General features: G+C 36.3%; 1 protein-coding gene and 1 long non-coding RNA gene across 3 annotated transcripts; one reads left to right on the forward strand and one right to left on the reverse strand.

Annotated features, from left to right (window-relative positions):
* Positions 1-14077: 14077 nt before the first annotated feature.
* Positions 14078-15928, reverse strand: LOC146880952 (uncharacterized). Of its 2 annotated transcripts, XR_014986373.1 has the most exons (3): positions 15840-15928; positions 14738-15522; positions 14078-14649 (listed from the first exon to the last, which is right to left on the reverse strand). It is a non-coding gene; the product is annotated as an uncharacterized LOC146880952 (long non-coding RNA). The 2 variants fall into 2 exon arrangements; XR_014986372.1 differs by lacking the exon at positions 15840-15928 and having other exon boundaries at positions 14738-15832.
* A 755-nt stretch (positions 15929-16683) lies between these two features.
* LOC146880953 (uncharacterized) lies at positions 16684-17166 on the forward strand. Its single transcript, XM_085669187.1, has one exon. It carries the CDS (start codon positions 16684-16686, stop codon positions 17164-17166), a length of 483 nt encoding a protein of 160 aa, XP_085525313.1.
* Positions 17167-17486: the final 320 nt, after the last annotated feature.

Raw genomic sequence — 17486 nt, forward strand, 5'->3', positions numbered from 1 at the left:
AGAAAAGTTATTAACAATTTTTCCAAATTTATTTGTTTGTTTCAGAATAGTAGAGATAATAATATAACGTAATCGAAGAAAAAAAAAGAAAATGAATAAAAAATATTATGTAATAATTAATTATTTAAGTATGAACTTTATAATTATCAATGTTCAATGATCATTATTATAACTAATGATTACAAAGAAATTATTTTAGTCTTAAACCAAGAGGGATTTGTAGTTTAAGAAACGATTGGGTTAAGTTAGGATAACGTGTTGAAAGAATATTTAGATTAAGTCAGTAGTAACTCGTTGAGAGAATAGTTATATTAAGACAAAAGTGATTTGTTGAATAAAAGAATGTTTGAACGGTTCAATACCACACTAAATTTTGGTGGTGACCGTCTCATCCAAATTTGATTAATTACGACAAAGTTTTGATCGAAGCCTAAACAATCAAATACGACCAAATTTTACTATTGCAGTACCCCTTTTGACCCCGGTTATTTTTGAGATTTTTTCTTGGTTTAAGAACCGAGACATATTAAAGTGAGGCCAAAAGGCACTTCCTTTTGGCCTCGGTCATTACCCGAAGTCATAGATCTCTTTTCTGCCTCGATTGCAGAGAGACCGAAGTCATAGATTCAATATTTTTAAAATTAAAAAATAAAATTCGCAGCCTCCGCGAAGCTTCCTCGCGCGCCAACCATGGCAGTTCACGTTCCACCATTGTCGGCAACCACCGCTTCTCCATCCTCTCTGCAACGCGCAGCCACCGCAAGACCATACCCCATCGAACCACCATGAGCAAGCTGCCCGCACAGCAGTAGAACCATCACCACCGCGCTTGCAACAACAATAGCGTTCAAAACACCATTAACGCTCCACCATGGAAGCAGCGAACCAGAACCATCACACCGGAACAGTTGCAGCAGCAAAACAACAGCGGAAACGCGAACCTTTCAGATCTGCACTGCGTCCAACCTTTCAGCCACGCAGTCGCGCATCATCTCGACGTTGCCATCACCATCTAGAGTTCATCTTCACGCTGCCACCACAACCATTGAAGACGTAACATCACCACCATCATTTCCACTGCAACGCCAGTGCGAGCTCCACCTTTGCACATCGAACCAGATTTGCGACCACCATGGCAGCAGCGGAGACGCATCCTCCATTGCAGCAGCGAACTAGAACAACGCCAGCAACAATCACGCGAGCACACACCAGAGACGCGAGTTCAGCCACCGCAGTTCCGTTCTTCATCTCGCCGGCACCACCCATCGTGAATCCTTCGCGTAGTCCACCAAGCAGTGACGAGAGAATTGGGGTTCGCGCAGAGAGAATTGGGGAAGAAGATGAATAGTGATCGGGGTTCGCGATTTTGAGATTTTAACAGGCTCAATGGCCTCGGTCGAAGGGGACTCGAAGCCAAAGGGGGTGGCATTGATGAAATTTATAAATTAGGGTTTCTGGAAAGGGTTATAGGCTTCGGTTCTATTTCAACTGAGGCCTAAAACTGCCTCGGTCGAAAAGCAACCGAGGCCAAATGTGTTCTCGCTGGCGCCAATTTTGACATTTTCATTTCTGGGCTGCCTAATAGGCTTCGGTTCTTAAGGAACCGAGGCCTAAAGCTGCTTACGGCAACGGTTGTCTGTAGAACCGAAGCAATATTGGTTGCTGAAATTGCAAAATTGTCATCGCCTCCTTAGAAGCTTCGGTTTCGCCATAACCGAGGCATATAAGGCGAGGTAAATTATCAAATCTGCACTAGTGTTTGGATTAGAGATGACTCGGTCAAAATGCAACCCTCAAACCCGAGACAATCCAGTCTGCTAAGCTCGTTGGCCTGCGGAGCCAGCCTGCGAGTCAAAATGGGCTAGCCCATAGCCCGTTTGAATTAAACTAAACAAAAACACGTGCAATTTTTGTGTGTGTGACTAAGTGGACTACTCTCTACTACGAGCCATACTACTGGTCAAGTCTTTTTCTCTCTCGCCAATTTTGGAAACCTAGTGACTATGTGTAACATCCCGTTAGGATATTACTGATTTATAAATAAATACATGAAATAAATTAAAACCACGCGCATTTAATAATACCTCATTTTCCCAAAAGGCGGGAAAATTTAAAAACTTTATTAAACCATCGAATAAAGTCTATGAATACCAAAACCATAACGTTATAAAATTACCCTTCAGGGTTTACAACTGTTTTCAAAGGCAATAAAGAAAACATAAGCATTTCCCCAAGTCTAACCCCTCTCCGCGGCTAAGCGTCACCTGAGCCACTTGCATCAACAGAATCTGCTCCCGTGTACCGCGCACACGATCATCACCACACACACGCAGATAGGGTGAGCTTAACAATTAAATCACATATGTAAAGTTACAGAAATATAATCATATAAACACAAGAGACCGTACATAACATAAATATCTCACATTGCCCTATTCTTTAATTCCTACCATCTGACCCCCAATCAGATTATTCGTGTTCTACAACGTCTAATGATTACGTCAAGGTGACTTGCTGCCATACCTATCGGCCACAACCGATAGAGCACGTGCGGGAAAACATGCTACGGATCATACACCACAATGCCAGGTAGAGTTCCCATATACGAACAAAGTCTGTATCGTCCCAAGACTACCAAACTCGTCAGCCAACAACTGAGGAGGGCAATCTATCTGGACCCATCCGTACTGGCCACAACCAGCACACTCACACCGGCAACACTTGCCAACCCGAGCCACAACTCAAGGGTTCCTCGTGTTCATCCGCCATCCCTAGCCACAACTCCAGAGATGCTATTCCGAGCCACAACTCGAGGAATATCACGTGCTTAACCCCTATCCCGAGTCACAACTCAAGGGATACTTTCCGAGCCACAACTCAAGGAACACCAACAATCCCACTCTTAAAGCATCACTAGACGCACTGTAGATCACAAAATTCATAATCAAAACTCGAAGCTGCAGCAGTATAAATCGCCTGGCGGGGGACACGTGCCGCCAGGCGCTGCCAACTCCCAGACCGCCTGGCGGGTGTCGCGTACCGCCAGGCGCACAACGCCTCTAAATCCATCTCGCAGCAGGTACCGCCTAGCGGTATTACCCTCACCGCCAGGCGCCGGCCACTCAGTTGCCCTCTGTTACCAGGCTATCGCCTGGCGGACCCAATCACGCCGCCAGGCGCTGTATCAGTATAGCAGCACTCCAATTGAGTTCCCTGTCACGAGTTTTCATGGTTCACAGCTTCTAGCTCCCAATGCTCTTCTCACTAACTGAATCATAACAAGTCTCTTAGACTTGACTAGTCACAATGCCCCTGCATAAATGGAAGTACCTTACTTGAAACCATTTTCCTAGTCTAGATTCACGTACTTTTGTTATAATTTTAGTATAACTCACCCTTTTCTCTAAATAGTACCCATGCTCCTACAATACTTGTCCTCATTTCTTCCCCTTTTATAGCCTACTTAAATATACAGGTTCATCTCACTATATTTTATACTTATTTCCACTATACTCAGATTACAGTACCACCGTCCAACCAGACCTCTCAAGGTCCAATATTGCACTCACACAGTTTTATGACTCATACCAAAACCTCAATTGCATTTATCCCTCGTTACTCTAACATACTCATCCTCGCATACCCTATCCTCCATATATGTAATTTCATTCCATCAACTCCGAACTTCAACCAATTGCACTCATTTTTTTTTACACCAAGCTCCCACTGACCCTCAACACCCGCTCAATCACGACAAGCACTCCCTCTGCACTGTCACCAACGTCGCCTGGCGGCCAGCTTTGCGCCGCCAGGCGGTGCATCAGTTCTGGAACTTCCCAGATTCCTGCACTGCACCAACCAGACTCCAAATCTCGCCCACTTCTCGCAATTTCACAATCCGAACGTCCCTTAAATGACTTTACCTATTCCATAGGTTTTCCTTTCAAAATCTTCACACAATTGTACTTTATATTACCAGATTTCCCAATTTTTTCCATCTTAGTACCTAGTTGCATTGTTTCATTACTTATACAGATTATTCAAGCCGAAAATCAACAAATACCACTCCCATCATCTTATAACTACCTTTCCCCATCTTTCTCACCGATCAGAAATCTTCCAAAAAGCATAGAACTAGAAAATCGAGTCAACAGACTCGCGTCGCTTGCGAAAATTCATTACCGCCAGGCAGTTCATAAAAATAACCCAGAATTCCCTCATTCATTTGCGTCACCTGGCGGTACAGGGTTCCACCGCCAGGCGCTGCCCTTAGAAACCCCCCAAATAGACGCAGTTGGCATGAGTCGCCTGGCGGCTATGCATAGCCCGCCAGGCGGTTTCTGGAAAATTTCTAGATATACGAATTTCACAATCAGAACAAAAAATCATACATTTATATCATCATACAATTCATGGGATTTAATAAGATTAACAAGGCAAACGGAGTCCAGCTCCCCTAACCTGGTTCTCCTTTGCTTAAGCTTGACAATTGTAAGGTTCCCCCTGTGATCACCCACCTTCCTTGCTTCCTCACTATTCAGCGACACAACCCTTCCCTCAAGTCTCACAACACTCAGATTTCCGTGCTCTCTCTCTGGTATGCTTCCCAACTTGTCAAACCTTAGCCCTTAACCTAATTTTCCTTTTTAAAGTGTGCCTAAACTAAGTGTTTAATTACCCAAATCGAAAATGGCATTGAATAAGACATATTGTGCCATTCAACTCCCCCCTTACGGCTGCCTTTCCAGCCCCCTTTGGCTGCCCACTCCCTTAGGTTTCCTTTCCACCTTTCCATATTCAAGTCAAATCCAAAATGCCAAAAAATATAAAATTAATGTAAGCTCTCCAAGGCTTGAACCCATAACCATGCAATCACCAAATCTATATCAAACCATTTAACCAATTCATAGTTCTTACTAGAAATCATAATTCAATTATCATAATATACAAGAACATGTTTTCATAGATTTAAATAATAAAACCATAACATCAAAAGTTAGCATACATAGGACTCGAACCCAAGTCCTCTCGCACGATCAAAGTACTCTCAACCACATGAGCTAGCACTTTTCCACGTCATACCTGTCATAATTTAATGTCATAATTATTTCCCCTCCCGCATTTATTAATTAATTAATTATTTAATTAATTAAATTCTACGGGTCTTACACTATGTCCCCTTGCCCCCACTCACATTCCAATAGTCGTGAGAAGAGAACTCAAGTCCAGGCAGCCCATTCATTGTCCCTATGTGCATCACGTTTGTCCTCCTCCGTGTCATTTGTCATGCGTCGCTAGCCAAGAAGACGACGCAATGCACGAAGAACGCAAAGCCACCATCATACTACAACGCCAAGGACGATCCCGACCATCAAAACCACTAGAGAGACAAGTTTGTTTGTAATATGCATATTGGCTTCCTTTATTTCGATTTGTAACCTAAATTTCTAAATTTGTAACCCTAAATTTCGTTTCCCCTAATTTGAGATGAAGGTCTATCTCTGGTTGTTGTTGCTGTGATTTCCCCTTCTTTGGACTCATTCTGTGAATCGTGATTGCTGGTGTTGCTTCAAATTTTCCCCAAATTCAATTTTGTAGCTGCTGACGTTAACAATGCTTTTCGATTGGAGGTAACCGAGTTATTCCTTTTAATTGAGATGAACAATTGCTCTAGATTGTTTGTTCATGTTTGTGTAGTAAATTATTGTCATATTTTTTTCGAATTAAGATGTTTGTTGCTGTTATTGAGATGTATGTTGTTGGGCTGTCGTTTATTGGTGTTGTGTTGATGTTTTCAACTCCTAATATGTTGATGTTATGTGCTAAAAGTGTTTTGTTTTAGCACACTATTTTGTGTTGAAAGTGTAGCTATTTTAATAGAAATTTGTGTTGTTGTATGGGTTGTTATAAGTTGATTTTTCAAAAATAAGATATTTAATATCAATGAGGCACTGTTGATACTAGGTATATAGGTATATACATACCTGCATCCATTCCTATTCATAAACTCACAGTCTCGTTATTGGTCCTCAATACTACCTACACTACCCTTTACTCACACATATCGACAAAAATATACGATCATCATAGTTGAAAACCACATCCACCAAAACTCAAGGGTAAGCTAGTGAAATTATGATTTTAATGTAACAAAACAAATAAAGCAAATAAAATTTCTACACATAATATTAACACAAATAATACTCAAATAATGTCACATACAAATTCTATAAAGTAAATAATTTAATATTAACTTTATGTAATTATTTTACCAAAATTTATGTAAACTCAAATGTATTATATTTTGCGATGGCTAGTTAGGATAAATGAGCTAAAAACTCATTTAAATCCCCAAGGTTTACACCTCCAACTATAATAAACGTATTATATTTATTATATTTTGTAGTGGTGTTAGTCATGATAAATGAGTCTCAACATGGTCAACAAAGTAACCTAAGGATAAATGAGTCTCAACATGGCCAACAAAGTAACTCAAAAACATCTCATCTTGAATAATAAATACTCATTTAAATCCCCAAGGTCATATCTCCAGCTACGACATATCAAATCTTTATTTATCATAATTTTTATTTTGATATTAAATCTTATAATTGTATATGAGATAACAATGTATTAAATCTTATTTTGAAGTTTAAACAATGTATTGAAAAATTAAGGGACATTGATGTGAAGACTGCTTTGTGTATAGATGTTCCTACAAGGTAGAACTCTACTTTTTTTATGCTTCAAATTTCCCTTAAATATCAACGGGTCTTTGCAAGTTTGCACTAGGTTGATGAGAATTATAAGTATTATTTGTCTGAGGACAAGTGGAAAAGAGTGAAAAAAATTCGTGTATTCTTGTTACCCTTTTATGAGATAACAAAAGAATGATTCCTGCCACAAGCTACTCTACACTAAACTTGTTTTTTTACAAGTGTGGAACATCCAAACCCTTCTACTAGAAAGTTTAAAAGATGAAGATCAAGTTATCAGAGATATGGCGAAAAAAATGTTGGTAAAGTTTGATAAATAATAGGATGAATATAATAGTGTCTTTGCATTTGGGGCAATTTTAGACCCAAGGATGAAGTTAGAAACATTGGGATATTGCTATGAGAAGATAGACCCTCTTACTTCGGAAGCAAAGTTAGAGAAGATGAAAGAAAATTGTACAAGTTGTTCTCTGAATGTTGCTCTAAGAATGACACTTCCCCTATTCTAAAGCGTAAGCATTCTGATATGTCAACATCACCGTCAATTGATTCTATCAAGTCAAACGATCTTCTGTTAATGTGGGAAGGAACCAACTTGATATATACTTAGATGAACTAACATTGGATGTTGATATTACTGAACGTATGGATGCTCTTGAATGGTGGAAGAGTAATAGTCAACGTTTCTCAAATTTGTCAATCATGACTAGTGTAACATCCCAAAGGAATATTACTTTTTAAAAGAATATAAGCGAATTAAAAGAAAATAAAATAAGATGCGATAATATTGATAATACCTCATTTATAATCACATGTTCCCAAAATACGGGAAAATTAAAATCGAAACGTTGCATAAATTATAAATGTTCGTAATCCAAATTTATTACGACTATAAAAGCTAAAATAGCTAATGTTCAAAAACATGAAAAATATCAAAAACTCAAAGTCTTCAAATGCCCATATAATCCCGCTCTCCAAACTCAAGCGTCTCCTGGCTCACCTGTCAAATCATCTGCTCCCGGATAATAAATTATTCGATTATCGCCACACACAAACAGATAGGGTGAGCTATGCATATATAAATATAAAATAAATATGATACCCACCCCAAGAAGTAAATTTACTGATATGTGTTAACTGCAAATTACCCACCCCTGATCTCATATTCCTTCATGAGTCATATGCATGAAACTAGGTCTTGGGACTTTACTGTGCTCCCATGAAACTATCCCTTTCGTGGTCCAACCCTACGAGCCAATCCTGCTCATAGTCCAATCCAACAGACTCCTCGTCTGTAGTAATTCATCCAAGCCTTCCTAGCTTGGACCCTGGCACGCACGCAATCACCATACTATGGACTCCTCGCCCAATAGCAGCCAACGGGAATAAAACTATTCCTTGCCCATCGTGCGTTTGACGCATGTAATCACCATACTAAGGACTCCTCGCCCAATAGTAGTCAACGGGAACTAACCAGTTCCATGCCCATCATGCGTCCCACCACCAAGCACATCCTAGACCCCTATTGGACTTAGTCCGTCAAGCCCAAGCAAAAAGGTGAGTGAACTTAGTCCTTCAAGTCCACTAATCCACGCATCAACAATTCCACAGCAACCAAAATTGCCTGGTGCCACCTAGACTCCGCTAGGCGGAAACTGGAAGTCAATCGCCCGGCGGCCAAACCCTTGCCGCCAGGCGCCAGCGGCCAAACAGAAGCCACACTGCTCCATCACCGCCTGGCGGACACAACGCTGCCGCCAGGCGCCTCCTGCAGACAGTGGCCACTACCACTGATTTAGACCCTACTGCCTGGGGGCTTGCCCCGCGCTGCCAGGCGCCATACCAGTAGAACAATGCTATTGGTTTTTTGCACTATTTACATGTCTTAAGAGGTTCCAAACTTGCAATTCGTCTTGCGCACATCAATCATAGTATTTCAGACATAACACCACAACTAAACACAACAAGTACAATTAATTCATGCCCAAATTAAATATTAACATGCCCTAACATGCTTTACTTTATTCACTAATGAAACAAATCAAGAGATGGTCCATATGGTGCCCTCCCCTTGCAACAACACAATTAAATAGTGTACAATACTCTATCAAACTTCAGCTACACACCCAAATCCTGCCAATTTAATTTAAGCATACACACATACTCTTCATCTATACTTGCATTAAACCTGCCCCATATCCACAATATACTCCGAGCCTTATACACATACAGTTTAATTTTCATATAATTTAGGTCACCAAGTTTAAAACTATGATTGCCCCAATACTAAAGTAATGAGACCATCACTGTAGTAACCATTAGGTATGAAATATCTAATCCATCCAACTCACACACATAATTTTCATAATTATTACTAAATGACATACACCCTAAAACATAGTTTATCGCACACCACAATACGTTCTACAGGTACCCCAATTAAACCACTCCCATAAAGTGAATACACACAAAACAAACTTTTCTTCTGAGCTGATGGGTCGCTTGGCAGCAACCTCAGTTCCGCCAGGCGGTGCGTGAAAAACTGGGTTCTGCCCAGGTTCCTCCCGCACCCAGCATAACTTCTCCAACCACCCAATATCAACTTTACCTTAAAACTGAAACAATTTCACATGCACACCACATCCAGGGTTCATAACATATTCAAATTAACATCAATCACATGCAATCAATGCACCTCTCATAACATCAGCTATGTCATTCATCCTCGATCCCAACATAAACCCTAAAATCCCAAATTCATACACAGTTCATACAATCTTGCTCCACTTAGGAAATTACAGATAACAATTCACAGTACCAAAGATTTTCATTTCATAAGAATCACTCCCCAACATCCCCACATCACGAAAACATCAACATTCGAGAGAACTGTGCAGGCCAGTTTCCGTCGCCTAGCGGGCAGCACTTAGCCGCTAGGCAGTGCATAGCAAAAAATCCCAAAAATGGTTCTGGAGGCATGAGCCGCCTGGCGGGCCTTCAACGCCGCCAGGCGGTTTTTGGGAATTTTCCAGAAACGTGAAAAGACTCAATCGAGACACAACAACCCTACATAATTCATCAAGTATAGCATGAAAAACATATATTAAACATACAAACACAAGATAGAACTCTCCTAACCTGGTTTCCTCGCTTAAAATTTGACTTCTTGAAAACCTCCAATGATCACCAATGGCTTCCTCCTAACTTATCCTCCTAACTCGACTCCCCTATCACTCTAGAAGACACAGCCAACAAAACCCTCCTTTTTACCACTAATAAGCCTTATAATGGTGGTTTAATAATGCTTAATTGTCAAAAACGCAATTAAGGGTTAATGGCAATGTTAATTATTATTCAACTCTTTGTTATCTTTTGTCTTTTCAGCCATCCTTGGCTGCTAAGTCGGCTAGGGTTTCCTTTAACCCTTCAAATTCAAGACAAGCCTAAAAATAACAAAAATAAAGTTTCATTTGGGTCCCTCTAAGGTTTGAACCCACACCCATGCAATGCAAACTCAATGCCAAACCATTCAACCAATTCATATTTCATGTTAACCAATATGATTCAATTATTATAACATTCCACAACATGATTAATATATATTAAAAATAATACCAAATTAATAACACACAAAAATGGCATACATAGAACTCAAACCCAAGTCCTCTCACACAATCAAAGTACTCTCAACCACTGAAGCTAGTACTTTTCCACATTATAACATTCCGCATTTATTTCCTTAAAGATTCTCATTACCCGCATTTATTAAATAATTATTTAATTATCTATTTAATTTTTCTCGGGTCTTACAACTAGGGACTTGCTGAGCATCATAATCACTACGGTTGTATCTGAATCTGCTTTCAGCATTGGCCTTGCATGTAGTAAAGTGCTTTATTCATTTATCTATGGCAGTGATGCAAAACCATTTGCTACATTGGGACCTTCTATTTTTTTTTTTTGGTCTCTTCATGAAAAACAATCTTTTAAACCAACAAAAAGTAGTTCCATTCACGGTTAATAAATCTGGAATAACAATTGCAGTTGTATAATTGGATCCGTGTTCCTTATTATAAGTTTATTCTTTGAGCTAACATCATACCATGTTTCTGTAGTTATGTTGTTGATGCTGCCGATGCAGATAATCTTAGGATATCAACAAGTGACCTTTGCAGAGCAAAACATCATTTATCTGTGTTTTCAATATTTTGAATTTGTTTGGACTTCGATGATGTTCCTTATTTTTAGCTTACATTAAATCACAAATCATGGACTATTATACTAATGCAAATATTATACTAATGCAGACCGTGACTGTTAGTGGCAGTGACAAATTTATGTTTCATGCTTAGTTGAATATGAACTTGTTTTATTTCTTTGCCTTTGTCAATAGTGGTTGGCAGATTTGTTTGGCTTCGTGAATAGCCATAGGTCATGATCATTGTCTGAATTGAATCTGTTTGATTTAGTTGAGTTGTTTGTGTTGTGATCATTTTCCTTTATAACATAGATGATTGTTCTGTTGTTCCTTGAAGAAGAATTTTATTTAGTTATATATTATTGGAATATTATTCACTGAACTAACTCTACATTAAAAATACTTCAAATCTGATTTTGGGACTCCAGTTACACTTCTAAAACAAAGTTGACGGGTCAGTTCACCGGTCCGTCAGCCCACGAGCCTAGTTCAAAAAAATAACCCATTTTCTCTTCACGGACCGACCTGATCCCACCCGTTTATATTGGGCCAAAATTGGGCCGGATCCTTGAGATACTAGGTTATTAATCCAATATTGGTGCAAATCAATAAGTGGTATATTACTGTAGCCTGATCCTTTTGGAACTTGGAATTTAATTTGAAATCTGTCTTCTGCTTTGTCTTTCAGATATACGCTCACCAAGAAACAATCAAATTAAAATTGTTAAAGAAACGTCAATTGGCAGAATGAACGGTGGATTCCTTATACTGTGTGAGATCAACGACATGCATTGCTTTGCATTTAACGCAGACTTTATTATTGGAAACGACAAAAAACTTGACCAATACTGTTGCCTAATTCTCTTCCTTCTTTAAGATGCTTTAACGTTTCGCTTTTTATTTTCACAAAATTTCTCAGATTTCTCAACAAATTTCGTTGAGCCAGCTATCGAAAAAAGTTACACACTCATACTCTATCTCTCTCTTATTACATGATACCAAAATAAATTTACTCATTCAATTATGAAAAAAGAAACTAAAAGAATATAATACACAATCCACATAGAAGAAACTAAAACACAATACAATATCTAAAAAAAAAAGTAATATATTTTGAACACTTATTTTTACTTCAAATATTTACTTATCTAGATTATTATTTTTTATACACTTATTTTTCTAGTTAAATATTTTGAACAAATTATTCTTCAAACCATTTATATTTTTTAATTTTTTTCTTTAAATTTTTCCTTCATTCTTTATTTTTAAATAAAAAACAAAAATAAAATTAAAACCCATATCAAAATTCCATTCCTCAAAATTGAAATTCTATTGGCTTTTCAATTAATCTGCATGGGTCGGTGTTCAGAATTTGACTCTCTCTCTGAAACTGAAATTTAGACGCAAACAATGAACCATGTTATCTGTGGAATATTTGAATACAATATATTGTTGGAAAAAAATAATTAAAATATGTTATTTAAGTGAAAAATAAATAAATCTACGAATCCAACACTTTAAAGAAATACTGTAGTGTAATAATTTTACAATTGAAAAAAAGGTAATAATTTTGGTGTTTGTGAGCTTGTTATTAAAATCTGTATTTTACAATAACAAGAACTAATCACCTTTTATAGAGAAAAACAAATTGATAATGAAAATGTTAAAATCTGACTAGCTGAGACACCATTATTGTTATCTTTATCTTTTGCATCTTTTTTAGCCGAATTTACCTAATATAGTGATGCATGAACATATAGAAATAAAATATGTATCATATTTATTACAGTTTGATTAGTAATCCTTCTACATATGGCAAAGATGCAGAGGTAAGATTCAAATTCATCATCACTTTTGAGAATTTTTATCATTTTACATATAAATGCCGAATTGGTTGTTATATTCAACAACCGTGAGCATGGGTGAATTATTTATGTATTAAAGATCAAAGAACTGCATTTGAATGCATTAGTAAAGTAAATTAAAAGAAGAAACATCACATAGTGTCATACAAGAAAAGTAAAATGCATGGTTAGAAAAAGAAAAGGAAAAGTTTCTTTGACTCATAAAAGTTACTGAATCTATGCTTCCTGGATGCACATCGAAGGTTTTATGCAAAATGCCAAATTGAATTGTGAGATTCAACCATACAAAATCCACCGCTAGTTTCTCTTATCAGAAAGAGAGAGAGTAAGAATCTGTAACCTTTTACGATGGCTGTCTGAACGAAATTTCTTCAGAAATTTTGTGAAGGAAGAGAATTACTACTACTTGGCACATTTTTCGTTTAAAGTTCAACCATACAAAATCCACTGATAGTTTCTCTTATCAGAAAACCTTGAAATGTGTGCTATGAGACAATGTATTTACTGATACACTGTGTATTCAAACATATACTGAGGAAAAGTTCCATTTCTACATGCAACTTGTTCAAAATGTGAAACAGATTAACATCAACGCATTAATGTGGCATTGAGATAATGAAATTGCTTACAAAACACAATTAATCTTTTTGCTACCAAATAAGCGGAGCACCACCTTACAAAATGTCTGACTATGATTTTTGTTTCTTGTTGCATAATTTAATTAAATGAAACAAGAGAAAGAGAGAGTAAGAGTCTGTAACCTTTTAAGAAGGCTGTGAAGGAAGAGAATTACTACTACTGAAGATTGATTCTTTGTTGGGATCCTTCCTTTCTTCAAACGGAACGAACAGAGATAGAATCAGAGCGATTCCTTAAAATCCTTTCTGGATATTCCTCGATGTGCCGACTATTCATGGAACGTGAGAAGCAGATGAATAATAATTTGCTTCCGGAAGAAATCGAAGAATTTCATGGGAATCCTGCAAGAGCCACTCGTTCTTTTTTCTCCAACAGATGGTCAGAACTTCATCTAGGTTTGAATTCTACTGATAAGTCTACTAGAGATCAGAAATTGTTGAAAAAAGAACAAATTTTTCGTTTAAAGTTTTGTTATCGTCTCTGATGTTTCTTTTTTTTAACATAGGCTATGTTTTTAATATATGGTATAATGGTAAATGAAATGGATAAACACAGTTGAGCGTGGATTTTGTGATTTGGTTCTGATCGATATAGACACTATTTTTGAATTTACAAATAATTTCTTTAAAGGGTTGTACTGCATGATTTGAATAAAAGAATACATAAAAGTCATAGTCACTCTATATTTAACATGTTATAGTTGCTTTTCCATATGCTCTCAACTGATATAACTTATTGTCTCATTACATCTTTGAAATGAAGCGAAAAACAACTGATATAACTTGTTTTTCCTATGTGTCTAAATCATGCATCACTTGTTGTCGCGTAATATTCATAGATAAATGTCTTGACCTCAGAAGCCTCAAAATTCTACATCATTCATTCATTCATTGTCAATTGGAAGGAGTGAACCAAACCCACGATTGAACTTGAACAAAATTTGTATCTGCAAGATGTGTTTTCTTCAAAGAAACTATGAATAACGATGGAAAATTCTAAGTGTTTTGATTGTGTTACGTAAAATTCCATGTATTTATAGTGTGCATCAAGGAACCAACACTCTTCTCAGACAGAGAAAGCCTCTGTTCACAATTTTGTATCTGACTTATGTTGTCAGAAAATTCAATGGCCACTTTGAATTCAAACGTCTGTGTTTTGGAGACTGTCAGATTAGGTTTTCTTCCTTCCTGCTATTTTGATTTCCCATTCACCGAAAAATAATTCCATTAAACTACTTAAAAAGAAAAATAAGAAAAGAAAGAATAGTCAGTTTAACATGGTATATGGGAAGAGAATGAAAGAAAAAAAAAATTACTTACTCAGAAGATATTCACTTTTTGCAGCTTGAAAGCCCAACAAATGAGTGAAAGTAACGAAAACGAAAGGAGACCATACATCAGTTCTGGCATTATGCATTTGAATCTTACCTCTGCATCTTTGCCATATGAACAAAAAGATAACTAATTTTCTTTGTTTCTTTTTCAAGGATAACTAATTTTCTTTTTAATAAATTGTATTACATGTATTTTAAGTTAGCATAAATTTGGACAACAGAGATAGTGTAAACAATATGTATGAGAGATTTACTAAATAATAATAATAAGATTGAAACAAATACATAATTGTAAAAGACTTACTCTCAAGAAGATATAATTTTTATGGCTAAATTGTATTCATCACTCTGCTTTCCAGACTTAAAGTAAAAGTCAAATTTTATTGTGGCACAAGAAATGCATGGAAATATCTTATATCATATTAGATTATGCTGTTAATCAAATATGCATTTCATCTTTCACAGGAAAAACATTACACATTATATAAAATTTCATTAACCTGATGAGAGTTTCTACAATATGTAATGTCATTACTGTGAAAGATCAAATATTCACTTGATTAGTAGCATAATATTGATTTTTGATATAAGATTAATCTTTAAAATCTGTTTTATTTATTTATGAATGAATACATGCATTAGTGAAACTTGATAGGGATCTTAATCAAAATAAATTTTCTTTATGTTCGATTCAAAATTAAAAAATAATTTTGATAAATAAAATTCTAATAATATCTAATATCACCATCTCCTCAACAATGGTGCTTCTTTCTGCAAAATAGCATGGTTTAGAAGATGGAATAACAGTAAATAAATATAATTTTTGAATAAGATGTCTCTAAAACATTTTTCTTGTTTGAGACAATACATAACATGTCTAATAATGTATAAGTAATAAATTTCTGAGATAGATATTATTTATTTTACTTTCTTTTATTAAACAAATAAGTAAAGTGTTTTGTAAATGTATTAAGTCTATATACCTTGAAGGAAATAGTTAAGAATGAACATAGTGCTCAGAGATAAATGATGAAAAGAACAAAATAATTTGAAATTTCCATAATATACAGTCAAAAAGGTTTACTTACTGAAAAATATGTTTGCAGGCTTGAGCACCGGAGATAGAATAGAAATTGTGAGAGTGTAAAGGAAAGGAAGAAAAAAGAAGGCGCAGAAGAGAGAGTGTGAAGATTTAGCAAATTAGGTTAAACATATATATACAAATGATGTGGTTGGAAAAATTTATTGTTAATTCATTATTTTTATATAAAAATGATGTAAGTCAAATTTTAAAAAAAAAATATGGAGTTTAAATAGACGTTGTAAATTCATTGAATGATGGCACACACTTCAATGTTTTCTGATAAGAGAAACTATCGGTGAATTTTGTATGCATTGAACTAAGATACACGCGCATGCATGGTTGAATCTGAAAAAAAAAATGTCAAAATATTTATTAAAGTATAATGCAAATTTTAGAAGAATCTAAAAAAATATAAAATAGAGTTATTGAAATGTAAAAAAACTTCTAGAGTATTGGAGAAAAGCCTAGGATAGAAAGAAAAATCAAGAACATTCAATTATGTAGAAAAATCTAGAAGTATTTGCATTAGTTCTAGCTAGGAGTTTCTAGAATAATTTATGGGTCTATAAATACCCATGTATCCTACCATTTTGTAATATCAAGAACAACTAACACAACATCCAATACAACTACTCTCAACTACAAATACACTTCTCCAACTACTACTTTCACACTCTACTATCTACACATTTTCTCTATCCCTTCAACTATCCCTTTCACAACCTTGAATTACTATCAGTGGTACCAGAGCTACGTTCGGTCATCTACTGGGCGTAGATAAACTTTTCAACTACTTCAAAAAAATTAGAACTTCATTCTATACTACTTCCAAAATATTTTCTCAACCTATGGCCACTACCAATCAAACATCATCAATTCCAGTACCTATTTTCACAGGAGAAAATTGTGATTTTTGGAGTGTCAAAATGAAGACATTCTTTCACTCCCAAGATTTATGGGACATTATAGAAGAGGGATTCACTATTCCAGAAGACACTTCCGCTCTTACTACAGCTCAGAAGAAGGAGTTGAAGGAAAACAAACAGAAGGATTCAAGGGCTTTATTTGCTCTTCAACAAGCAGTTGATGACACAATCTTTCCGAGAATAATAGGTGCCACAAACGCAAAACAAGCTTGGAACACAATACAAGAAGAGTTTCAAGGAAGTGATGAGGTACGCAATGTTAAACTTTATTCTCTAAGACGAGAGTTTGAATTAATAAGAATGAAAGAATCTGAGACCATTAAAGATTATTATTCTAGAATAAAGGAAATAGTTAGTCAGATGAGAGCCTATGGGGAAACTATTCTTGACAAAAAAAATCGTTGAGAAAATTTTAATTTCTATTCCCCAAAAATATGATGCAATCGCAACTGCGATTGAACAAACAAAAGATTTGGCCACATTGTCAGTAACACAACTAATGGGCTCTCTTGAAGCTTATGAACAAAGATTGAAAAGGCATGAAGAAGACTCAGTCGAAAATGCCTTTCAATCAAAACTAAAATTACGGTCTCAGAATAAAGAATATGAAGGAAATAAAAGTAGAGGAGAAATTTCTAGAAATAAAGAAAATTCTAGAAGCTTCCCTATGACTCATCAAGGAAAATATCCCCCATGTGGCATATGTAAAAAGACAAGTCACATGG

This window comes from Vigna unguiculata, chromosome 11, assembly GCF_037176805.1.
Source record: "Vigna unguiculata cultivar grain cowpea cultivar isolate G323 ecotype 2 chromosome 11, ASM3717680v1, whole genome shotgun sequence".
Lineage (NCBI taxonomy): Eukaryota > Viridiplantae > Streptophyta > Magnoliopsida > Fabales > Fabaceae > Vigna > Vigna unguiculata.